Genomic DNA, 25420 nt, shown 5'->3' with positions numbered 1-25420 from the left:
AAACAACCCCTGAGACAATGACTGGCTTTACTCAAATTGGAGGCGCTCCTGTGCGAAGAAAAAAAAAGAACGAAAAACTCAAACAAAAAACACAAACAAAACCAAAACCCGCAAAAACCCACACTCAAATAAACAGAAAACCCCCAACCCAAGCAGCAAAGCTGCAACAGGGGCCACTTTACAGAACTGAGTGTTTTCTCTCTGTTTCCTGTTGCTCTTAAGAAAAACAAACACTGTTTAGCAAGTTCTTGCCAGATGCCCCACAGCCAGCACCCTAACAAAGAACGCTGGGGGAAAACAAGGTCTTTTTATGTTGATTTGCACAAATGTCATAGTTACAATTCCTTTAAAGTGAATTACACACGTGTGATTTGTTAGTGCTGTTAAGACACGCTGTTACAGGAGCTGACATCGAACAAGACGTAATTCTAGCTAAAAGTTCTTTCTAGCGTGTGCGTCCCCCGTCCTTTAATGGAAGATCCAAGAAATCTGCATGCAATGTCGCTGTCAACCCCGAGCGCGTCCCACTCCACATTAGCCCTTCTCCTCCGTTACAGCACTCTGGTAGAGACTACTTTTTGTCCCTTTTACCAAGCCGTGGCTGAGGCAAGCAACCGGTCTGACAAACTGGGTGATAAAGGGCAATGTGGAACATGAGGGCGGAGGAGCTGTATAAGCCCCGCGGACGCCCGAGGCTGGCAGGAGCTGTTCTTGCCTTGCTGCCGGTGTTCGCCTGGCCCGGAGATGGGGCCCGGGGGAGTCCGGCCCTGGGAGACACGGAAACAACGCATTCCCACATCTTCCACAGCCCTCCACACCCACTTGGATGACCGGCGTGCCAGCTGCAGCCTCTCTCCAGCCCCACCGGACAAGCACCCCAGCAGTTCTCCATGCCTGAGGGTGTCCCATCGGTGACCACACTCTGCTCCCCTGCGGGACCCTCACGGGAGGGGCTGCAAGCCCTGGAGGAGGCTCTCACCGCCACCCACGACAGGGATGCGCAGCACAGGCTCGGGGGCCCGAAGGGACCTGCGGGCACGGGGATCCCGGGCAGCACAACCCTTCCCACCCAGTTAGCAACCCATGGGAAATGAGGGCCTCCAGGCGACGTGCCAGTTCGGGAACGAAGTCCAGATAACTTTTGGGGAGCCCTTCTCCGTGCTGGCAGCGACCCGGGACCAAGCAGCAGCGGGTTCTGCCGTACGGGACACCTGCCGCGCCCCACGGGCAGCTGCAGGTGGGGACTGCACGGCACAGACACTGCCAAGCACCTGAGCCTCCCTTCTGCCTGCCCGCCACGGGCCAGGGCGGCGCTGGGCTTCCCAGGACAGGTGCGTGAGGGGTGCCCGCCCACCATCTACGCGGAAGGTTCCTCGGGATGGGTCGCGGCCCCCGCCGGTGCAGGAATCACACCGTCAGTAGCCACGCCGGCGGGCGGGCACGACTCATCAACTTTCTCCCCCGGACCCTCTCCCCTAGTACGAAACCTCTTCCCCAGCCCCTTCCCCAGTACCTTTCCCAAAAGAGAGATGTCCCCCGGCCCGCTTACCTCGCATGGTGTTGGTTGCCCGCTCCGCGCAGTCATGAAGCTAGGAGCCCAGGAACCGCACCGCACAAATCCCGTCTCAACACCCGCGAAGGTGGCAGCCGCCGCAGCTCTGCTCCGCCGGGAAAACCATGCCTCCGGGGCGGCTCCGCGGGGCGCGGCTCCGCCGGCTCCCCGCCGCCGGGCGCGCTGCTCCGGGGCGGCCGCCCCGCGACTGCCCGCCGCGGAGCCTCTGGGGGGGGCGCCTGGGCGGCCGAGAGGCGGCGAGGGGCTGAGCAGGGGAGCAGGAGGAAAGGAGTTACGTTAGGAAAAAACAGGAAAAACACGCGGAGGCAGAAGAGAGGGGGGTGCCGCGTGGATGGCAGAGCATGTGCGCTTTCACATGACAACGGCGCCCCTCAGCAGCTCCCCGGTGCCGATTTCCACTGCGCAAACACAGCAGCGCACGGAGCGAAAATGAGATCCAGTGAGAAAGCGGCAAAGAGGCTTATAGCGGGGGGTGGGCGGTGCCGCCGCCGCCGCCCCGCCCGCTGTCAGCGCCGCCGCCAATCGCCGCGGCCCGCCCGGCTCCGCCGCCGCGGGTGGCCCCGTGTGCCGCCGCCGGGCCTGGCCGCGCGGGGTGCGCGGACTCTGCGGGGCTCCGCGACCGCCGCGCCCGCCACTTCTGCTCGCCCTGGGAGAGCCCGGCCGCCGGTGGGTCCTGCCCGGCAGCCGAGGCTGGGCGTGATGGTGCAGGAACGGAACTGGCGTGCAGAGCTCTGGAGCTGGTGGAGAAAGGCAGCGGGCGCAGAAGATCACCTCGTGTGGCGTTGTTAGTGAGGAGGCGGTGTCTCCGGGGAGAAAGGCGAAAGCGTTCGGTCACCACAGTGTGACAGTCATCGGTAAAACTGCATTTTCCGACGGGAATGGGAAAGTTTGGTGGTGAGTCATTTTCTCATTAAAGAGTGAATCTGAACGTCGAAAGCAGTTTGTTTTCCGGTGTAAGACTAGCAGAAGGTTTTGCAGAAACCCGTGTGTTCTGCGGCCAGCAGGATTTTCACGACTCACAACTCTCCCTCTGATTAACTGGTGATTGTCCCCGAAAAAAACCAAAATACAAAAACCAACCAAACACTGCCCCCCATCCCCACCCAAGCAAACAAAAAAGGCAACAAAAACACCCAAACAAAAAGAGCTCGGGATCCTTTCAATTATTGTCTTGTTTTGGTTTTTTCTTTTATGATAGATCATGGAACACAACCACAATACATCTCAATGAGTTATCTTAAAAACAAGTCCCTGTTATCATGGTTTACAGTTCCTAACTCCAAACTTAAAATGAAAAAGAAAACCCCTGATTTAACTAAAATGTATCCATACAAAAGTTATTATATCCACCTCATAAACCAAAATGGGGATATATATTTGATACTGTTAAATTATGCATAGACATGCCAAAATAGATGTATTTGTTACTACATGAATTATCAGACTAAGTTCTATTAGGTCTGTTTTGCAAGAGATCATAGGTATGATTTCTTTTGTGCTCTTAAGATTTATTATAGGAAAGATACAAAATGAGGTGTCCACTGTTACTGCAAACTGACAAAGCTTTATTCTTGGGGAGCAAGGTTACAGGTTTAGAGGAAGCAGTTCTTGTGGTTAGCCTCTTTCAAAACACCAGTTTGAACTGAAACTGAGCAAGATGTGAAAGAATCAGCTCTGCCAGTATTGAAAATGTCTAGATTTACCTGACCATGGTGAATTTTGACTGCATTCACTGTAGTGAAGGCAGAGTCAGTTGCAAAAAAACCCCAAAAAACAACAAAACTTCATTCCTAGGATAGTAGATGGGATTTGTATTCTTGACCATAGTATTTATGCAATTTATACACTGCATGTGAAGTTGCTGATACTCATGTGGGATATATTAGGATCTCATCCAGAAACTTTCACCAATTACTTGGCTTTACTTATATCAGCACACCTTTCAGTAACAATCACCTGCTCTCCATCTTTTCACAAGACCTGGAATTTACAGTGGCATATTTTCTATTTAATTGGGATTTTAGCAGATGTGGTTGGCGGCAGTCAGGCTTGCCTCCAGGATTCTCTTCTATGAATTTTCCCACCAACCATCTCTTCAATCTGTTCCTCCTGTTCAAAGGTTTCTGAAGTAATTGCAATAAAACACTCTTACACATCACTTTGCAGAGCATGTTAGGAAGTCTCATCTCATAACAGGTATAATTTACCCGCTATCTAATATGGAATTTAGTGAACAGTGCTTATAGCTTTTACAAAAGCAACTGGGAGAGAGAGCAGAGATTCCATCTACTGGTTGTATTTGAAGCAGAACATTTTTTTCCCCTACTGCATATTCACCTAGCAGCTGGAACAAAAGACAGATGAATTTCAAGAGGAGGCACACACTCTTTTTCATATTGTCAAGTCATCTTGTTCTTTTTTATGCCAACATGATTTTTAGATTTAATTGTTTTAAAGCTGCATCTTAACATCAATCAAAACTTTATTAGGTAGATAGCAAGCTATCTACTTCCTGTGCTGTGCATTCAAAATACCTTACACTATGATGGTGAGTTCTGGTTCATCTTTATGTGGGATTTGTATGGTGCTTTTGACAATGGAGAAAAAAAATCTCATTATTCTTTCTTAGCTTCATTTTGATGAAAAGGGGTTTTTTTCTTTCCCCCCCCCAATTTGGCCCCTGGAATTCATTTGCATTTCTCACTACCCTATGGAATGGCAATTTTTATTTATCTGTTTTCAGAAGTCCTGGTAGACTTCTAGTTTATTCATCTTTCTTGTTCCAATATAGTCTATGTATAATGATGTCTGAGCTAACTTCTTCACTAGCTAAAGCAAGTTGTTAAATTTGAATTTTTTTTAATATTTAGGGTGCAATATTGTCTGCTAAGTACTAGTAAGGGTGGCGAAAGAATTAGACATATTATAAACATGTGTGAACTTCACTGAGGGCCAGACAAATTATAAATACTTTATTTAAAAATACAGGGCTACTTGAAACTGTTATGTGTTGAAGCAGGTAAACAACACACAAGAAAGCCACATGATCTGAGGTCATACAGAAATTTATAGAATATTTAAAAACTGAACACATATCTTCAGTAGTTAGATAAACTGAGTAGTACAATTTAGCCCGCTATTTTTTTAAGATGTTAGTTACCCTAGGTTTCAAAGAGAGCCTTTTCAGATTTTTCTCGTTTCAGATGAGTGCTTCAGAGAAGACGTTTAGAAAACACCAGACAAGTAGAGTTAAAATACAGCAAATAATTTGTTTTGTTTCAAAATATAAACAAGTATTTTATGGCCAAAGAAGGATATTATTGCTATTATATTTTCATGGCAAAATAACAATGAGAAGTTGCTTTTCAGAATATTCACTTGCATTAGCAGCTTTCCAAGGCTCTTTGGATGACAATCTTCTAAGACAGTATTTAAAGCCACATAGTTTTATAATTTTAATAATTTGCAATATGTTCATTAGAGCTGTAGCAAGTTATGCCTAATTTAGTTACTTCATTAAAAAGTACTGAATAGAACATAGTCAAAACAAACTGTGTCAGGCAGGTCCCATTTCATTCCCCTGGATATCAGTGGCTAATTTCTGTTGGCATGAAAGGAAGCCAGATGCACCCCATAGCCAGAATTTATTTCTTAGATTCAATAGGAGTAGCACTGGTAACAATTTTCTTCATCTCACCTGTCTCCAGCTTCATTGCCAGACATTCCTAACTTCATGTAAGTAGTAATAAAGATTTTCTCATTTTTCATTTTATGACTTTTGCACAAATTTACTGACAGACTCGATAATCTGGGCTTCTCTCATAGGTTCTTCACTTTAGATTAACTTTCTAAAATTCTTCTTATCTCTTTATGCTGCCTGCAATCTGAAAACATGCACGTGCACTATATTATCTTTGTCTCCTATAAAGCCGTATAACCATTATGCATTTTCAAACTCTTTCCACAGAATATTATTTAATTCAAAAACTGTGCATTTTCTTCCAAAATAGTAAAATTACTTTAAAAGCAGCCCTAGAAAATCCTGAAACAATCAGAAACAGCATTTAACAATCGAAAAATCTTTAATTATGCCAATTTAGTTTTAGAAGCTAAGAATGTAATGTATTATGCATGACAGGATAACCAGAAACTTGAAAAAAATAAAAACCAATGCTTGACTTTTTCCTCTGTCTTGTGAGATGAAAAGCAATCCCTAGCTGCAAACAAGGAATCTCAACTCCTGTAAATACTTCATGACATCTATTTCATTCTGTATGTTCTTCCCCGCCTCAGTGGTAGAAATTGTATTGTGACTTCCCCTGCTTTATATGCAGTGTCAATCACTGGATCATTGGATAGAATGTCCCACTTAAACATATCCTGGAACAGGAATGGATGCTAGCTGAGATACTAGATGCCATCACCACCTCACCTCCCCACAAAATGTTCAGCACCTGAAAAAACTGTAAGGATATAATTGCTGCATTAAACCTAATTAAAACTTTGAAATTATACTTTGGATTCTAAAACCTAGACAAGGAAGGAGCTAAATTTGACAGTAGTGCTTAAGCCCAAGTAACCTGGAGTTTGCTCTGGAGAAACTGCAACATATTCAAATACTGATGAGAGAGGAGGTACAGTGGAAGACTGTCTTCCTGCAGCAAAAAGCCTGCCAAGAGGCAATGACCTTGCAAGATTTGTGTCCATGTTCTCTGTCCTTGGCAAGTGCAAGGGTTCCTAAGTTGTTTTGAGGCAATCCAAGACCAAGAATGGGCTTCAAAGGAGGAGAGAGAAAGTTGGAAGGAATAAGTGGGCAAAATAAAGTGCTCTAGGAAAGAACTGTGAGGCAGAAGACCTACCTTCAGATCAGTGCTTCACATCTTCCTCCTGGCAGCCTCTGAGGCACTAGACACTATAGCTTGGGAAAGAGACTCTGAGTATCTTTGAATGTATATTGCTCTCATGAAGTAGTTTAAAGTTTAAATGCAAGCATGTATTACAAGCAAAGTTTTTTCCCTTTAAATGGATACTGACCTTCCAGCTAAACATTCATTTGGCCTCATGGAAACAATCTGATTTTTCAGATTTTTTGTATTGTTTCACTGGAAAAATGCGAACCTAGAATACAGTTATTTTATTAATCAGGAAATTAATTTTGTGGTGGAATCCCAGTTTTCCTATTCTTACTTATGCACTAAAGTTTTACATTTTAAAATCAAAGAAGTTCAAAATCTTTATTCTAAATTCTTTTTCATTGTATGCAAAATAGATCGCTATTGTTTCTGATCTAATATCTACTTAGAAAATCATAGTATTTAGTATATAACAGCTGTTTACACAGTTTTAAAAAATTGATCCTTTGCTATGAGTAGCATGTAGAAGAACATGCGTGTTAGTAATTCTCTTCTAAAAGAGGTAAAATAAAGGCAAACAGAAATATTGTTTATTCATTTCTACATGGAGTATTACTGCAACTGGAATCTTGGATATAAAGGATGACAGGAAAATGAAACAGAAAAATTTAGAGCGTCTAACATTTTGGACTTTACAGGAACTATGAAACATACTGACGGTGAGTAATCCATAACCTTCTCTTGGTCATTCAGTTATTTGTTATTATGTCACAATAAGTTAGTAGTACCTGCAGAACAAAGATAGGCTGGTGGTAAAAGGTTAATTTGGACTAAGCAGTTTTAAAGTGGCTGTATTCTGTGGTTTTGAACTGAAAAATATGTATTTATTTCAAATTTTCACTCAACTGAGAAATATTTAGGTTTCAGTATGTTGCCCTTCTTTCAGCTTTTGAGGCATTCATATCTGGTGTTCTGTTTTAGGCTTATCTCCTGTGCACATCGAGTCTACTGCTACACACCACAGCTTTAGCTGTAGCTCATAGCAACAGCTACAGTTGAGGATGCTTAAGGGCTTCTCTTCCAAAGTGCCTTTTCAGTTTCCTTCCTTCCCTTCCCTTCCCTTCCCTTCCCTTCCCTTCCCTTCCCTTCCCTTCCCTTCCCTTCCCTTCCCTTCCCTTCCCTTCCCTTCCCTTCCCTTCCCTTCCCTTCCCTTCCCTTCCCTTCCCTTCCCTTCCCTTCCCTTCCCTTCCCTTCCCTTCCCTTCCCTTCCCTTCCCTTCCCTTCCCTTCCCTTCCCTTCCCTTCCCTTCCCTTCCCTTCCCTTCCCTTCCCTTCCCTTCCCTTCCCTTCCCTTCCTGCACCTTCCCTTCCTGCACCTTCCCGCACCTTCCCGCACCTTCCCTTCCCCTGCTATGTTTGTAAAGAATAACTGAAGGAAATCAATATAAAAACCACAGGGATATATTTAAATAGAGTAAGTATATTTAAAGAGAATAAAAGAACGTACAGGTTGCTTATCCCTGTTTTTGGCATGATACATTTACAGGCCAATGCAAAGCAAAGAAGATAGTTACCTCAGATAACAAAAACAAACTCCAAAAGCAGAAAGTACTATCCATGCGCCCCTTTCATTTAAAAGAGCTCTTTCTCTTACAAAGGTATTAGCACCACTTTAATTTATGCAGTTAATTTTTCCATCCAGTTCATAGGCCAATCCCAAGAGGGAAAAAATGGCCTCAACTCTACCCCTTATACAAGGCAGGCAGATTTAGCAAGTCTTGATCTGAGAAAGTAGTAATGCAAATGCTTAGGATTAAACATGTGGTTATGTACTTTTCTGAATTAGAATCTGTGTCAGAATGCTTATTTAGCTACAATTCTAATATTAAGAAAATCTTCTTGTGTTGGCTGACCTAATGAGCTTACTCCATGCAAGAAGTTTATTCTGCTGCATGGGCATGCTTAGCAGCCTGTTCTGCACTTCATGATATTGTGAGATGGCTCCTATGCAATATTTTCCATAATACCTGCCATGCAAAATGTATCCAATAGAGCAGAGGCACGTGGCAAAAAACACTTAACTGGGCTAGAACTACACTGCACAAGAATATATATAATACACATTAAACATGTAATAAGGTATATTATACACTCTAAAACTATATATGCAGAGTTTATTCTAATAACTTTTGCCTATTCATTTTACCACTTTCCCTTTGCTCAGAACTTTTCTGTGTAAAATGTGGCTGGTCTTGAGATGCATGCTCTCTTTGTCAAGAAAGAAAACATACTGATGACATGAAAAAAATTTCTGAAGGAACACTACTTATAGTGGGACGTGTGCAAATGAAGAGTAAATTTCCAAACACCTACAGTTATTGCAAGATTCTCAGATGAAATGAACAACTTCAAGACTGCTGCTGCTAATAGGACACAGTAAAAACTCAGCAAATGTTGCTCTCTTTGCTTTTAATGCCGGTGACAACAACAAGATCCTGGGTCTCCCAGGCCCATGGTAGGTTGCCACTGCATTGCAGGGAGATAGCTGATGTGTCAGAACACATTAACTTTCTTGGCAGGTGGGCAAGGGACAACTGTACAAAGAGGTATTAGGTGATTAAGGAGTATGAAAACACGATAGTAATTTCAATTAACAGACAATGTAGAAATACTTGGAAAATGTTCATGGAAGAACAGCAGGGACACAATTTTCAATATAGTAAAAATAAGAAATAAAGGATAGGTTAAAACCCCTGTATTTACAAATTAGGAATGATAAACAAAGATTAGCGTTACATAGGGAAACAGAAAAGTACAAAAATAATTGTCTTGTAAACCACAACAAATTGAAATTAATGTAATGTTTATTCTCCTGTTATTTTTCCAAATGTCTACTGATTTGTAAATGCTGCCATTTTAGCTACACAAAATAAGTGATTTACCTTATGTGGGATAGGGAATCATATTGCTATCTATTATGCATAGTATTTCAGCATTTTAATTAAAATCACTTATTTACAAGAGCAGTGATAGAGAATAATGGGAAAGATAAGTACTAACAGACACAGGAACAGAAATTAAAAACAAATGAAATTAAGAAATATCCTTAAAAGCACTATATGATACCTTGGAGCCTTACTTGGTACTGCATTACATCATGTTCTGTAACATGTTTTTTGTAACTCTGCCCAGGACACTGCACACATTACTGTTGTAAGACCAGAGAGAGGGAATACTGAAGGGGTAGGAGGCTACATAATACTTCTTGTAAATCTTCTGGGTTTTAGAAGAACCTGCAAATGGTACACAAGTTCCTTATACTCTGTGTGATGACAGCAGTCTGACCAGACTGAAAATGCTTGGAATCCACAGAAGTAGTGATTTTTTGAAGGCTGATAAGTGCTATATTTTGGAAATGATCTTGAAACTTTTTCTTTCAGTTCTTGAAAAAGTCTGTAAGACGTTGAGATTTTTATTTATTTGCAAATAAAAAGAACAGTGCTTGCCATTTTTGGAGAATAAGTATTGTCTTCGATCATTGTATGATAAAGTATGATAATTCCTATACTTCTAAAGGCTCAATAGAATGCACAAGTACTATGCTTGTATGACTTTGTATATGTCAAAATAATTTTAAAATGCTTTAGGAGAAAAAGTGTTCTGTTATAAAACTTCAGTAGTATATTGTCAAAATCAATTAGGTAATTGTTATACATTTCAGACATTTTTAGACTGCCATATTCAATGTTTCTTTTTGATTGGGAAGATATTAAAACAAGAGAGTCCACTATGAAGAAATAAAAGAAAATAGTATCAAGCACTTCCAAACCGCTTCAAAATTATAGAAAGTGTCAAAAGAATGATGAAAACAATATTCAAATGACAACTGTGGAAACATTATTCAAATGACAATCATGTCAGGTTGTTCCTTGCGAGCTCTCAAAGTCATAGTAGGTTTATGTTTCTTTTTCTTTCGTTCAAAACAAACAAACAAATATAAAAAAATCCACACCAAAACCAACCAAACAAATATACACACCAAAATTCCAAAATTAAAAACCCATTTTCATTGCTTCCTTGGTGTATGAACTATGTTAGTGAAACAGACATCTTTAAAGAAGCAGCCACTTTCCCAAATACAGAGAATCAAACACCAAACAAAGAAATAAATCACTCCTCTGTGCAAATCCCCCTGGCCAGCCAGATTGCATGTCACACATTTGGAACAGCTCCTATGCCAAATCAAACCTCTCATTCCCAAATATACTGGTGCGGAGAAAGCATCAGATTTCAGTTTCAGTCTGCAACTGTTTTATTTCAGAGCAGATCAGAAGTCAACATTGATAAATACTGTTTTGCCCATGGACATTATCCTCTTGCTCCACTAAGTCTCTTCTCAATCTGTAAGGTCTTTCTGCAGCATTTTACAGCTATTCATTCATGCCTTTGTCTTGCCTGTGAAATGCATCTCTGTTAGTTGATGCCTGACCTATAAACTTACCCCGCACAAGGATCAGTTTTACTTCCCTTCAGCTTCCTCCATAATTTATGTAAACCAGCAGAGGAGTACCTAAGTGCTGGCAGCAGATAATGTGATGTTCAACTCTAGCTGTCCTACATCTTATTATGACCTCCAGCCTGGCTAGGAAGGAATGAACTGGTCAAAACCAGTCAAAGCACAGTCCTATCTGGAAATAGCAGGGAAAATTGTATCTTATGGGCAGTTCTGCCACAGTGTTCTGAAAATGAATATTGGGTTGTGTGCAGTGTATGGCTGTTCCCAGGTTCTTGCTGATGCTAAACTTGGACCAAAAAGTATCAGTTAAAATAGTTGTCAATAATGTTGTTATATCCCGGAAATTCCTTCCAGTTCTTCCAGAAGAACAACTTCCTGTGACTGAGCTACAGTCTAAAACAGGGCTGGATGTGAAGCCACTGATGATTAGGGAGCCCCAACTTACCCAGCTGTGATATTTCCTTAATGGCACAGCTACCACAAACAGAGGGACCTTCAACTGGTTTCATAATGAATTTTTAATCTGATTCAATGACTCTTTCCTTATATTTGCAGGTCATCCCAGATACCTAGGAGACTGCTTAAACCTGTGGAATGATGCTTGTGTTCTTTTACACTGCAGGACTCTATATGATAAGCATAAATAAGTGGAAGATGAAGACTTCTTATGGACTGGTCTTGTACTTGAAATTCATTTCGCTAGCAATGAAAACCATAAAAATTTTTTTCCAGTGAAAACTGTATTTTCTGAATTTTCAATTTTTCTTTGCCTGTAGCCATATTTTATTAATGTCACTTCTCCTCCCCCTTCCCCTTCCCCAGTTCTGTACACTTTAAAGGATAGTGTTTTGGTTAAATATTTCCACCAAATGTCTCATTCTATAGGATTGAAAAATACAGTTTTCTAAATACACAGTAAATACTGTGAAATTGTGCATTTCAGGAAGTGTAATTTTCTTTGTACATGCTATAGAAATATGTTGGGGTCCCTCCCCTGCCATGGAGCCCTGGGAGATGGGCCCTGGGGGACAGACACGGGGTTTCCCTGCCCCTGGTCAGCCTCATTCCCCATTGGTTGGTTTGTGTTCCCTGGTGTGGGCAAGGACCCTCGGGTCCTGTGGCTGCGGAGTTCCTGAGCTGAGCCCCGGCCATGCGGCTGGAGAAATAAACATCTCTGAAACATCTACCACGAATCTGTCCATATATACTTTGTTTCCACGGGACTCCTGGTTTGAAATATGCTTGTTGCAGTAATCCCCGCTGCAACAAACTGGTGGAGGAATGCGGCCACGACACTGATCCCTGAGGAAGATTCGTGAGTAAAATAACCACTCTAGACTTCTCTCTTCTCATCTTGGTTTGGATATTCTCTCTGGACTATGGAAGAATCGTGGGAAATGGGGCTCTCTGAGCAACAGAAAAAAAAGTATCTAGAAGTAAAAGGAATCCTTGAACAACAAAACAAAAAAGTAATGCAACCGGGAGATCTAGAACATTTTTTCATCTGGCTTTTCAAAAGGTTCTCCTATATTTCTCGAGACTTACTTTTTGATATCAAACCTCCTGAATCTTGTGAGGGGTGTTTCTAGGACGAGATCTGGGATAAAGTAAGGGATCAAAGAGAAGCTTTCCATGCATCCCTTATAATCAGTGAAGCTCTTGAGGAGCATTTGTATGGTCCCATTACCCCTAAAGCAGAAGATCATACTTATCCCATGGGCGAGGCCGCACGGCCGCCATCCCGGGAGCACATGACTGCAGCTGTGCCAGCGGGGGTGCCTGCGCTGGATGCGCCCGGCCCCCTCGGGAGCGCGCACCTTATCGCGGAGCCCATCCCTGTCTCGGGGTCCCCGGCCACGCGACCGCGAGTGAGGGAGCGATGCCGCAGGCGCCGTGGGTGCCGTGGGCCACGAGCAGCCAGGAACCGGGCATCGGCGTGGCAGGCCGCTCTGAGCACACGGCTCGGAGAGCCCTGCGGAGGGAGAAGCGGCGGTTTCCACAGCGACACGAGAAGCCGCGCAGCGCAGTGCTGAGCCGGAACGGGGCCGCACCCAAAGCAGCGTGGAGTTTGCGGAGCGGAACCGCTCACGGGGCACGGAGCCAGCGGCGATGGCAACGCGGGGCTGCGCAGAGCCCAGACATGTGCCGGAGCAGCGCTGCTCGGAGAGCGCGGAGCAGCCGCAACACGGGGGCCCAGCTGAGACGTCGGAGTCTGCGAGGCGGCGGCCACGCGGGACCAGCAGCCACAACGAACACGCAAGCACGTGATAGGAGAAGTTGTAGCCATGAAAATCACAGGAACTGTGAAATGGTACAATGTAAAAACCAACTATGGATTTATAACATGAGATGATACAGGGGAAGATCTATTCATCCATAGAACTGCCATTAAAAGGAATAACCCTAAAAATTACCTGCAAAGTGTAAGAGATGGGGAAGTTGTACAATTTGATATAGTGCAAGGAAAGAAGGGTTTTCAAGCAGCGAATGTTACTGGGCCTGGAGGTATTCCCGTCAAAGGCAGCCGTTATGCACAAAATTATAAACAATATCCATCCCAGCAATTTCCCTACCCACAGCCTACTTCCCCCTTTTACCCTATACCCAATATGAACCCCTTCCTAAGTTTACCCTATCCCCAGTTTATTCCTAATTTGTTTTTCACCCCATGGCTTCCCGATACAATTCCCTTTCCCTACAATTCCTCTCCGATACCGAGGGGGGATGAAAAGGGGAAGGGAAGAAATTAAACCCTCTCCTGCCTCAGTTTCCCCACAAAGCATGCCCAGAGAGTCCTGTCTCCCTTCTGTCAGCCCTAAGATGTTCCACAGAATCTGTTTGGACGTTTAAAGACTCAGGAGGGTGGCTTGTTTTGTCTTGAAACTGTTCTTGTTATGTTTATCCAGTTGTTTTCATTCTCCTTTTATTAAAATAAAACGGGTGAGATGTTGGGGTCCCTCCCCTGCCATGGAGCCTTGGGAAGGAGCCCTGGGGGGAGACACGGGGTTTCCCTGCCCCTGGTCAGTCTCATTCCCCATTGGTTGGTTTGAGTTCCCTGGTGTGGGCAAGGACCCTCGGGTCCCGTGATTGTAAGAGTTCCTGAGCTGAGCCCCGGCCATGCGGCTGGAGAAATAAACATCTCTGAAACATCTACCACGAATCTGTCCATATATACTTCTTTTCCACGGGACTCCTGGTTTGATATATGCGTGTTACAGTAATCCCCGCTGTAACAGAAATACAATTTTGTGTTAATATGGTCTGTTTGCAGAGTCAGACTGTGATGTCACTGAGAAATATCTGCATATAGCAGTGGTTCTTTGACAAAATCAAAGGGAATGACAGAATGACAGGAAAGGAAAGGATGAAAGGAAGTAACAGAATTAAATTCTGTTTGTGATCTGGTCAAACCATGTAGGCACTGGCAAAGCTAAACACTCATTTAAGTGACGTGTGTAGTAAACCTGTACTGATACTTGGCAGAGAAAAACAGTGAGTTTCTAGTATTGGAGAAAAGTGTAATTTTTGTTACCCTAGTGCGATTTGAGAGTTTATGCAGTTGTCACCCCAGATTTTTTTCTGATGGCACTTTAAATTAAGGTCCCAGAGAAACAAATATTAATTGGTGAAACTTAGAATTAATAATTAAAATGTATTGTCTTAGGAAGAAAAGCTGTAAAAGACCTAAACTGGTAAATGAAATAAAGTGCAATGCCTAGAGGAAAAAATATTGTGTGCAATATAGAAATAAGACCTCCCTTTTCTATGAAATTCTTTCTTGTGTAATTTTTCTGTAATTCTTCTGCACCACCCATACATTATATTGTCTTGTAAGTGTGTGTTGGGGTTTTAGTTTAGTCCTAGTTTTTTTCCTGTCAAAGGAATTTTTTCCCATATGCATATTGCTAGGGGACAAACGGCCGTACTTAAGAAAGACAAAAGAGGGGGATGGGGCAGGCCTGGCTACTTTTTTGTTTTCACCTGGGTGTGGGGGCAGTTCGCTCTCGGCGTTCTCAGGGAGAGGAGCCTGGTTCTTTTCGGCCGTTTTTTTTTCTTTCTGAGGAGAAAGATCCCAGGACCCCCAGCCCACCTTCCCTGTACCACTGGAGGCCGGGCTGTGGCGGTCCTGCCCCCGCCGCTGATTCAAGCCTTCGCTGCGTTGTAGCCGTGCTCGCCCTGCCTGCCTGGACCTCTGGGGGGTTCCCCGCTTGGATACATCTCGTCTGTCCTCTGGGATCTGTGCTTGTCTCTGCCGCTCCAGCCCGCCGTTCCAGCCTGCTGTTCCCGAGAGTCCGGCCGGACACCGAAGCCAGCCGTGTGGGGTTTGCGAAGCCTTTGTTCCATCCCTTCCTGGGATCCCAGGCCACCAGGGCCGCGTGCTCCCCGAGCTCGCTCCGGAGCGCCCCCTGCAGCCGCGGGGGAACCATCGCACCTGCCCTGCTCACCGGGAGCCGCCAGCGCCCCTGCCGGCTGCGAGCGGAACTGCACCCGAGGGGAAAGGGCCTGACAGCCGAGAAGGCTGGGACTGGGTTTGTGTTTGCTGTTACTGCCATAGTTGTTGTTTTGTTGGACTGGTTACATATATATATATATATAGTAAAGAACTGTTATTCCTATTTCCCACATCTTTGCCTAAAAGCCCCTTGATTTCAAAATTATAATAACTCGGAGGAAAAGGGGTTATATCTGCCACTTCAAGGGAGGCTTCTGCCTTCCTTAACAGACACCTGTCTTTCAAAACCAAGACAGTGTGATCAAATAAAAATTAGAGAACAGAAAATGTAGGGGGTTGGTGTACTTGGTAAGGTTTATTTTACATATCAAACCTGAATTGAAGCAATGCTGCGTACTGGTTATATTGAACTGCCTAGTGTATATTAAATAAAAATGAATGAATTCTGAAAACAGAAACTGTTATACCATGGAATTTTGGATTTGCTGTTCTTAATGTTAAGATTTTTTTTGAAAAAGAAGAAAATCTGATCCTAACAATCAACTTTTGAATGTAATATAGATCCTCAAGTGTTACAGCGGGGATTACTGTAACATGCATATATCAAACCAGGAGTCCTGTGGAAAGGAAATATATATGGGCAGATTCGTGGTAGATGTTTCAGAGATGTTTATTTCTCCAGCCGCACGGCCGGGGCTCAGCTCAGGAACTCCTCCAGTCATGGGACCCGAGAGTCCTTGCCCACACCAGGGAACACAAACCAACCAATCGGGAATGAGACTGACCAGGGGCAGGGAAACCCTGTGTCTCCCCCCAGGGCCCATCTCCCAGGGCTCCATGGCAGGGGAGGAGACCCCAACATCTCACCCGTTTTATTTTAATAAAAGGAGAATGAAAACAACTGGGTAAACATAACAAGAACAGTTTCGAGACAAAACAAGCCACCCTCCTGAGTCTTTAAACGTCCAAACAGATTCTGTGGAACATCTTAGGGCTGAGAGAAGGGAGACAGGACTCTCTGGGCATGCTTTGTGGGGAAACTGAGGCAGGAGAGGGTTTAATTTCTTCCCTCCCCCTTTTCATCCCCCCCTCGGTATCGGAGAGGAATTGTAGGGGAATGGAATTGTATCGGGAAGCCATGGGGTGAAAAACGGATTAGGGTAAACTTAGGATAGGGTAAACTTAGGAAGGGGTTCATATTGGGTATAGGGTAAAAGGGGGAAGTAGGCTGTGGGTAGGGAAGCTGCTGGGATGGATATTGTTTATAATTTTGTGCATAACGGCTGCCTTTGACGGGAATACCTCCAGGCCCAGTAACATTCGCTGCTTGTAAACCCTTCTTTCCTTGCACTATGTCAAATTGTACAACTTCCCCATCTCTTACACTTTGCAGGTAATTTTTAGGGTTATTCCTTTTAATGGCAGTTCTATGGCTGAATAAATCTTCCCCTGTATCATCTCATGTTATAAATCCATAGTTGGTTTTTACATTGTACCATTTCACAGTTCCTATGATTTTCGTGGCTAAACTTCTCCTATCACGTGCTTGCATGTTCGTTGTGGCTGCTGGTCCCGCGTGGCCGCCGCCTTGCCGACTCCGACGTCTCAGCTGGGCCCCCGCGTTGCGGCTCCTCCGCGCTCTCCGAGTGGCGCTGCTCCAGTGCGTGTCTGGGCTCTGCGCAGCCCCGCGTTGCCATCGCCGCTGGCTCCATGCCCTGTGAGCGGTTCTGCTCCACAAACTCCACGCTGCTTTGAGTGCGGCCCCGTTCCAGCTCGGCGCTGCGCTGCGCGGCTTCTCGTGTCGCTGTGGAAACTGCCGCTTCTCCCTCCGCAGGGCTCTCCGAGCCGTGTGCTCAGAGCGGCCTGCCACGCCGATGCCCGGTTCCTGGCTGCTCGTGGCCCACGGCACCTGCGGCGCCTGCAGCATCGCTCCCTCACTCGCGGTCGTGTGGCCGGGGACCCCGAGACAGGGATGGGCTCCACGATAAGGCGTGCGCTCCCGAGGGGGCCGGGCGCATCCAGCGCAGACACCTCCACCGGCACGGCTGCAGTCATATGCTCCCGGGATGGTAGCCGCGTGGCCTCGCCCATGGGATAAGTATGATCTTCTGCTTTAGGGGTAATGGGACCATACAAATGCTCCTCAAGAGCTTCACTGATTATAAGGGATGCACGGAGAGCTTCTATCGCTAATCCATGTTCTGTTTGATCCCTTACCTTATCCCAGATCTCTTCCCAAAAACACCCCTGGCAAGATCCAGGGGGTTCAATATCAAAAAGTAAGTCTCGAGAAATATAGAAGAAATGTTTGAAAAGCCAGTTAAAAAAATGTTCTAGATCTCCCGGTTCCAATACTTTTTTGTTTTGTTGTTCAAGGATTCCTTTAACGTCTAGATACATTCTTTTCTGTGGCTCAGAGAGCCCCATTTCCCAGGATTCTTCCATAGTCCAGAGAGAATATGCAAACCAAGATGAGAAGAGAGAGGTCTAGATTGGGTTTTACTCACGAATTTTCTGTCCTCAGGGATCGATGTTGTGGCCGCATTCCTCCACCAGTTTGTTACAGCGGGGATTACTGTAACATGCATATATCAAACCAGGAGTCCCATGGAAAGGAAATATATATGGGCAGATTCTTGGTAGATGTTTCAGAGATGTTTATTTCTCCAGCCGCATGGCCGGGGCTCTGCTGAAGAACTCCTCCAGTCACGGGACCCAAGGGTCCTTGGCCACCCCGGGGAACACAAACCAACCAATGGGGAATGAGGCTGACCAGGGGCAGGGAAACCCCGTGCCTGCCCCCCAGGGCCCCTCTCCCAGGGCTCCATGGCAGGGGGGGAGACCCCAACACTCAAGACGCATGATATCACCTTAAACATTAACAAAAGCTATTTATTGAAATAAGAGCACTAATGAAAATATTACTGGCTCAGCCACATTTGACTAGCTGACAGCAAAAATAAAGTGAAAGACATAAAAATTTTTCTCTTCAAAAATTAGGAACAAAAGAATGGAATCAGCATTGAGTAGATGTGATAAAAAAATCTGCAGAAAAACATATTTATGAAGTATACAGAAAGAAAGGATCATTAGGCTTACTTATGATGAAATCCATAGGGTTTCCACAGGGACTTGTTTGAATTAAGGCATAATTTTTAGACAAAGCAAGACTAATTTGAAATTTGCCAGCAGTGAATAATTTACTTTGTCCTCTTCTAAAGCAGCAGTAGCAACAGATTTTGCTTGTTAGAAATCTAAGCTAGTGTCTCCAAACTAAACTCACACCATGTGAACTTACCAGGGCTTTGTGTTTAAAACTTTCGCTTTTCACTGCTGTCTTACTTTCTTAGTGTGACTTGCTGAATATCTTGCTCTATAGAACAGGTTACAGACCTGGAAATGGTCTAGAGCATGGAGGTTAGTCCTGAAGTCCTCACTTGGCGAAATACAGGTTTTGTACAAGTAGCTTTGTCCGTGAATCCATGAGTCTTTGGAGCAAAGGTGGTGCAACAGCTCCAGCCCTGGCTCAGTTGGCGCATCCTGGTTGCAGCAGCTCTTTTGATTCATAGACTACTCATAGCAAGTATAGCCCCAGCCAAGCCCACAAAGCCAAGCTCTTTTCTTGGTTACACTGATACAATTCTCAATGGATGATGGCCTGTTTTATTCATTCATGGCTCACGCTGGTGTTAATGTCTTTGGATATGAAATTGATGTTTATTCAGGCAACTTCCCACTCACATAATGTTACTGTCCCCACTGAAATTAAGGAAAGATTTGACTAAGAGAAGGCTTCAGAACTTTGTAAATATTCAGTTGGAGTATAATTTGCTACCAAATTGAAACTTGACACTGAAGTAGAAGCAACTGTACTGAATTTATTGGAACTGCATCTTGTTTCAAACTGCCTCATAGTTTTATTTAAAGCTCTGCATGCTTCAGGGAGGAATTTGGAATAATAAATGTCTCAAGCCAAGCTGTATAAAAAGTGTTAGTAGGTATTTCCTTTCACTGTAGCATAAGTTTGGGAGAATCAGCTTTTACTCTCATAGATACTTGATGCAAGACTGCTAAGAAACATGCTGAGATTTTTTTCCGGTTTTTGCTTTCCATATCTGAAAATAAGAAGTGATGGCAGAGTTTCTGTACTAGCAGTAAATAAATATTCCACCTTAAGTGTATTCTGAAATTTAGATATGTGTCAATTCATTATTTAGGAATAATAAAAAAATTAAAAATTCATCTTTATTAAAAAGTTATGGAGTTTGACATAATATCCTAGGGTGAAGCCAAGGACAGATAACACTCTAGAAAACTGGCTGTTAACTTCATTAATGACTAATTTCCTCAGGATTATTGCTATTAGAAACTAAATTTAGTGATTTAGAACAGAAATTATATAATTTCATTTGCTCTGCCCACCTTTAAATTAGCTATGGCATGATTTGAGGCATATTTGGGAGAGCAGCTGGTTTTAATTTAGACTTTCAGTCTTTATCTTTAGCCTAACTACCTTGGACTATGTATTTTCAGTAAAAATCCTAACCTAGTAAAATGGCAGCATATAATTCAGCTAAAAATCTAAACATTTAAATTAGGCAGAGAGGGCACAAAGATCTGAAATGACGTATACTCCAGCTTCATTATGGGTGGAACTGATGGCAATTAAAATTCATCTCCAACCTGCCCAGGAGTATTTTCCGTGCATCTGTTAGGAACTTTTTTCTTCATGCTTTTCTTTCACCACTATTACAAAAGAGAAATGCAGTCAAATGGAAACTAGTGTAAACTCCATGCAAACAATCCATACAGCTTCAGTATTGCACTGTTTTACTGAAGCAATGCAAAGGATTGTACTATCAGCACAATGCTTAAGAAACAGCAGCAGATTTTGAATAGAGAGCTCTGCATTCCACTGGCAGCTGAGGAGATCAAACAGAAAATATGCCAGCAGTATAGACCAATGCATTATCACCCCCTCCCTCTTGCTGCATAACTGTGCTTCATAATGTGCCATAACATTGGCAAGCGCAGCTCAGAGCTTTTTAAGAACACAAGGAAGTTCATGAATAATGGTTGAATCAGGAAAGTGATAATTAAATGAGACAACTGAATGCTGGTGGAGTCCCCAGTGGAAAATACTGTTCAGTGAAGATCATCTTCATTTTCCTGGGTTTTTTAGCACTACAACACTAAAGGTATTTTTCAAACCAACATTTTAATGAAAATATTTAAGTTCCCAAAACCATGAGGTATTTTCTTGTATGTAAGCTCTGTTTCAAAATGGAACGTATATGATGTGCTTTAAAGAGGAAAAAAATAAATAAGAGCTTTCATTCTTGATTTGGTGGGATAAAATAATTTGCTGGTTTACCAAACTAGTTGACACTATTAAATGTATATTATAAAATGCAACAACCAGTGATGGCTAAATTGTAAGCATCTTGGCTTAAATGTTTTCTTCATGTTTCTGCTTTTATTGGAGGTATAGTTAGTTTTGTTCCACCTCCTGCTTTGTGGCCTTAGAGCAAACATGGTTAGCTGCTATTTGTCAGTGGCCAGTCTCAAGGAAGACAGTTTTTGTACAATAAGCATGTCTCCCGTCTCCCTGCCCTGTCACTGCACCACGCTCCTCCTGAACTTGTGCTGCAAGGAGAGGCTGCCATGCTCCTTGCGCATTAATCAACATGCAGTGGGTCTTAGAGCCAGAAGCTATAAGCCTTTGGGCTTTGTACTTGCCAAAGAAGTGCTCTCCCACAGTTAACCCCTCGAAACAGAAATGAGAAATTAATCTTGTTATGGAACAAAAAATTGCTTTTTGTAAAAGCACTAAAAGTCGAAGTGATTCAATGGCTTGACATTCATGTGGACATGACAGCAAAATTAGACTGTGACTTCACACAATAGTTTTTGACTTACAGTGTATGTAATATACATTCAATCATCCGTTTTTATTTGAAATAAAGTCTTGTTCTTTTATCACCTGACTTGTCAGTCTTACAAAAAAAAATAGCCAAAACTGACTGACAATGGATCTCAAGGCTGCATTTCAAACAAATTCAGAGCTTTTTTTTAATTGGCAGTTTTTATATATCTTCTTGAAAGTATATTTTTAGCATCTGAACTGCCTGGATTAAAAAATCCGTGAAAAATTATTTGGAGTATGTTTGTTGTTTTTGTTAAAACATCATACAGACTATTAGCATTTATTGTATTTATGTGATTTTTTTCAGTAAAAATGTCAGTTTCAGCCTTTGTTATGCTGGAATGCAATGGAAGTTCGAAGAATTCTTATACTACAAAAGCTCAAAAGCTTTATCACACCTAAATCAAGGTGGCAGAAACAGATTTCTCTCACTTTTAGAGGGAGAATGTAAAAGCCTGTGAAGATTATTTATTCACAGATCATTGTACTTCACAGAACCTTAATCCATTGTAGTCACGGTTCTGGGTTGGGTATATATAAAAGCATAAACTGCTCTTAACCCACACATGAAGAACTAATAATTCTTTTTTCTGGTGAGGAAACTTACAGTTGCTCTCTTGCTTTGCCGGGTGCCTCAGATAACTTGGCCAATGGAGATTTAGCATATAACAGGTACTCACATATATTTTTAGACTCTCTTAGTTGTTTCAGATCCACTTTGTGGTGCAGAAATACAGTATTTTTCTACCAGAGGAAATGAATGTGACGGTATCCTGGTTGCAGGGATGGGGCTGGAGGTTTTTAGCGCTGTGTGGGTGTGACCGTGGTGTTTATTCAATACCACCAACATCTTCGCTGCTTTCAGCAGGACAGGCTGGGCACCAGAAACCAGAAGTTCTTCATCTTACCAGGCTTGCTGGAGCAGAGTGGACTATTGCCTTAAAACCCCGGTGCACTTGGTTCCTTCTGCTGCCCACCATGTCCCCACTGTCCCATCTTTCCTCCGAAGCATGGTGCTGAAAGGGACAGCTCTGAGGCATGTCTGAGCCCACGGGGCCAGGAGGCATGGGGTCAGCACCCTGGCAGAGGTGTTTCACACGATCCCTCTTTGCATGAACTGACCTCCAGGGTTTGTTTGTCCCTGCTTTCCACTGTTTTGGGGCTGGGAGCTAGAGGGAGAATGTTAAGCTGTGGGAGCTCTCCTCACCACATAACCTTTGTTTCCCAAATACCTGGTGTTGTGAGCACCATCTTCAGGAAGATTTTTTTTGTTGTTGTTCCTGGTGGTGAATACTATTTTGTGGGTAAGTCATCTTCCCATTTTTATACTTTTGTTATTAATACTGCTGCTGGTACTGTGGTTTTAGTAAATTGTTATTTCAACTCGTAATTTTTCATTTTTGTCCCTTCCTTACCAAATGGGACTGGCGAAGGGGAGTAGCTTACTTGGAATTTAATTGCCCTGATGGGATTAAAATCAGCACAGATAGTATAGCTTCATAGGATAGGACACCCTTCTGAAAGTTGGAAAACTGAGTCACCTCTGTCCTCAGGAAAACAGAATGATGTGCAGTAATGATTTAAATGGTTGTTTTCCAGCTGTATTGGTGCCCTGATCCAGTTCATTGTGCTGGCACACGAGCAAGGTGGTGGTGGAACAGCAACTGAAGGTTCTTGCTTAGGTTGGCATAACTACTAAAATGTAGTTCTACACTGGCTTGGTTTCCCTCCCACATACTAGAAACTAAGCAGTCAAATTAAAAACTTCCTAGTTTTTTGTTTAGTTTTAAGGATATTTTAGTTATATTGGGGGGGCAGGAAGTGAAAATCACTGGGAAACAATAAACCTAAGCTGATCACTTCCATAACATTTAGCTGTTAAACCAAAGAAGAAACAGCAAATAGGGTCTAGTCTAAGAGGACACCCTAAATCATGTGTCACAGTTTTTCAGACAGTGCCTATGATACTGGCATTATGGAAAAATAGATAGAGATGAAGTTATGCAGAGTGATGTTGCCAACTGCACATTAGAGATGGGTCAGATTATTTATATGTTACTTCAGAAGAGTAGTGTAGAAAGCTCCTTATAGCTCCCCATATGCTAACCTGTTTAATATAAAAATGTTGGGAAAATGTCTTGAAATGCAATATAAAAGAGAAATTTAAATTTTGGTCTTGTTAATAAAGTTAGAGATGTCAACAAAAAAATACAAAAATTCCTTGCCTTCTAAAAAAGTAAAGTATCTTTGTTGGCATGGGGTACCAGAATTGATTTCAGCCTTGGTGTTTGTCTCTGTAGTCTTTAAGGGGAATTTTTTTTTGGTGAATAGACTATTGTTATCCTCTCAAAAAGATTAGATTATTGCCCACATTTTGTCCCAGGTTTAGCTAAAGAATATTTGCTTTAGCTCAGGATGTCAATGAGAAGGAGAAAAAATTATGGGAAAAAAAGCAAATACCATAAATGAATAAGCATCTTAAATAATCTTTGAAAGTTCATTGTTCATTTTGAGTGCATCTTTAAAGCTCTATGGTAGTGTGTTGGTTTAATTTAGATCACATGTAAAAATTTTTACAATATCCTTCCTAATGCTGAGACAGATGAAGAAATCTGGAAGGTCTCATAATCTCATAATCTAGTGAATTAGGAAAAATCTGAAAACCATGAAGCTTTGAATTACTACCTTTTCTTTGCCACTGCCTTTCAGGTTAGCTTAAACAGCTCTCTTAAATGGCTTCAGTATTCACAGCTGTAGGAAAGACATGACAATTTTTAAATAATTCACAAGTTCATCAGAAGAAAAGATAAATTTCAGTTGGGAAAGAAATGTATAGTTGAAAACCATCAAATTACTTTTTGTCCAGTTTTGGCCTGCATTGAGACTGTGAGCAACAAGGCACTTTAATTCTGACAAAAAATAGATAATAGGGCCCCAAATTTATTATCTTGTCTCTGATTAGCCAAATGTTTGGGAGGTTTCGTATTCTTCAGTTGTCCTAGAATAAATTTTATGAAGGGACCAATCTTTTCTTTCTTTCAGGTACAGAGAAACACCAGAGTTAGGAAAAGTCAGAATTTTATGTATTGAGCCCTTTACTCCCAACGGTTAACATTTGCCATCTTCATAAAAATTCATCTTAGTTGGTGAAGTTATGAATCTTTCCGAAACCAAAGTTATCACCTGGCTAAGTAAATATTTACGAGTTTAGTAAATAAAATCTCCAAAACCTGGCTCCCTCAGGATGTGGCTTGATCAGTCTTTGCTACACTTCACATCTGCTACCTCCAGAAAAGGTATTTTATTGATCCCCCTTTTTAATTACGGAGACCTATGTTTATCCACACTGATTCTAGATTCGTATTACAAAATATGTGGAGGACCTCCTTGTCACAGAGCAGGCTGCTGACTTTCTTAATTAAAACTTTAATTCCTGATGAAGACAAAAGTCTTTAAATTAAATTAATTTTAAAATTATAGCCCTTACTTGTACAAATTAATAATTTTGGGGACCCTGTTTCATGCATTTCACTCTCTAAAAATCAATACAATAATGACCCTTTCACCCTCTGGAACAGACGTGGTGCATGTGAGCTTCTGGGTTCCTGTAAGCATGGAGCACATCCTGCTCTCTCACTGCAGAAACATGGCAGTGCGGAATTGTCAGCATCCCTGTCTAGGGAGCCCTGCTGAGAAGAAAAAGCTGTGCTAAAGGCACAACAAAGGAACGTAAGACCTGTTTACACAATCTAACATTTAATGAGAACCAGTAAACCCAGAATTTCCACTAATCAAAATATACTTTGACTTCTGTTTTGAGAGGTAAATGCAAAAGAAATAGTTAAGAAAATAGAACAGAAGAGAATGGAATAGAACAGATGTCAAACAACTAAGAAACCTACAAAGACCAGATGAGGGATGATAGGCAAAAAAGTAGGACTTATAGTCCAGAAGTATAAACCAGAATCTTGAATTAAGTACCTTTCTTCCTCATAGCAGATGCGGGAGTCTTTACATGCTTATAAATACTGACCCAAGTGGCACATGCAAGATTAGCCAAGGAGGCCTGTGAGCCAGAGAAAAACTTCTAGCTCATTGTT

The 25420-nt window shown here is 42.7% G+C and overlaps 1 protein-coding gene and 1 long non-coding RNA gene across 2 annotated transcripts in view; one reads left to right on the top strand and one right to left on the bottom strand.

The window, feature by feature from the left end:
- RORB (RAR related orphan receptor B) overlaps positions 1–2011 on the bottom strand; it is a 140872-nt gene extending 138861 nt beyond the window's left edge. Inside the window, exon 1 of the mRNA XM_032096401.1 lies at positions 1550–2011. Coding sequence (XP_031952292.1) covers positions 1550–1556 — 7 coding nt within the window. The 5' untranslated portion in view covers positions 1557–2011. The remainder of the gene's footprint in view (positions 1–1549) is intronic.
- Positions 2012–2126: 115 nt separating this feature from the next.
- Positions 2127–11883, top strand: LOC116438233. Its single transcript, XR_004237636.1, has 2 exons — positions 2127–2467; positions 11497–11883. It is a non-coding gene; the product is annotated as an uncharacterized LOC116438233 (long non-coding RNA).
- Positions 11884–25420: the final 13537 nt, after the last annotated feature.

Source organism: Corvus moneduloides, chromosome Z, assembly GCF_009650955.1.
Source record: "Corvus moneduloides isolate bCorMon1 chromosome Z, bCorMon1.pri, whole genome shotgun sequence".
NCBI lineage: Eukaryota > Metazoa > Chordata > Aves > Passeriformes > Corvidae > Corvus > Corvus moneduloides.
This window is presented reverse-complemented; position numbering and strand designations above follow the sequence as displayed.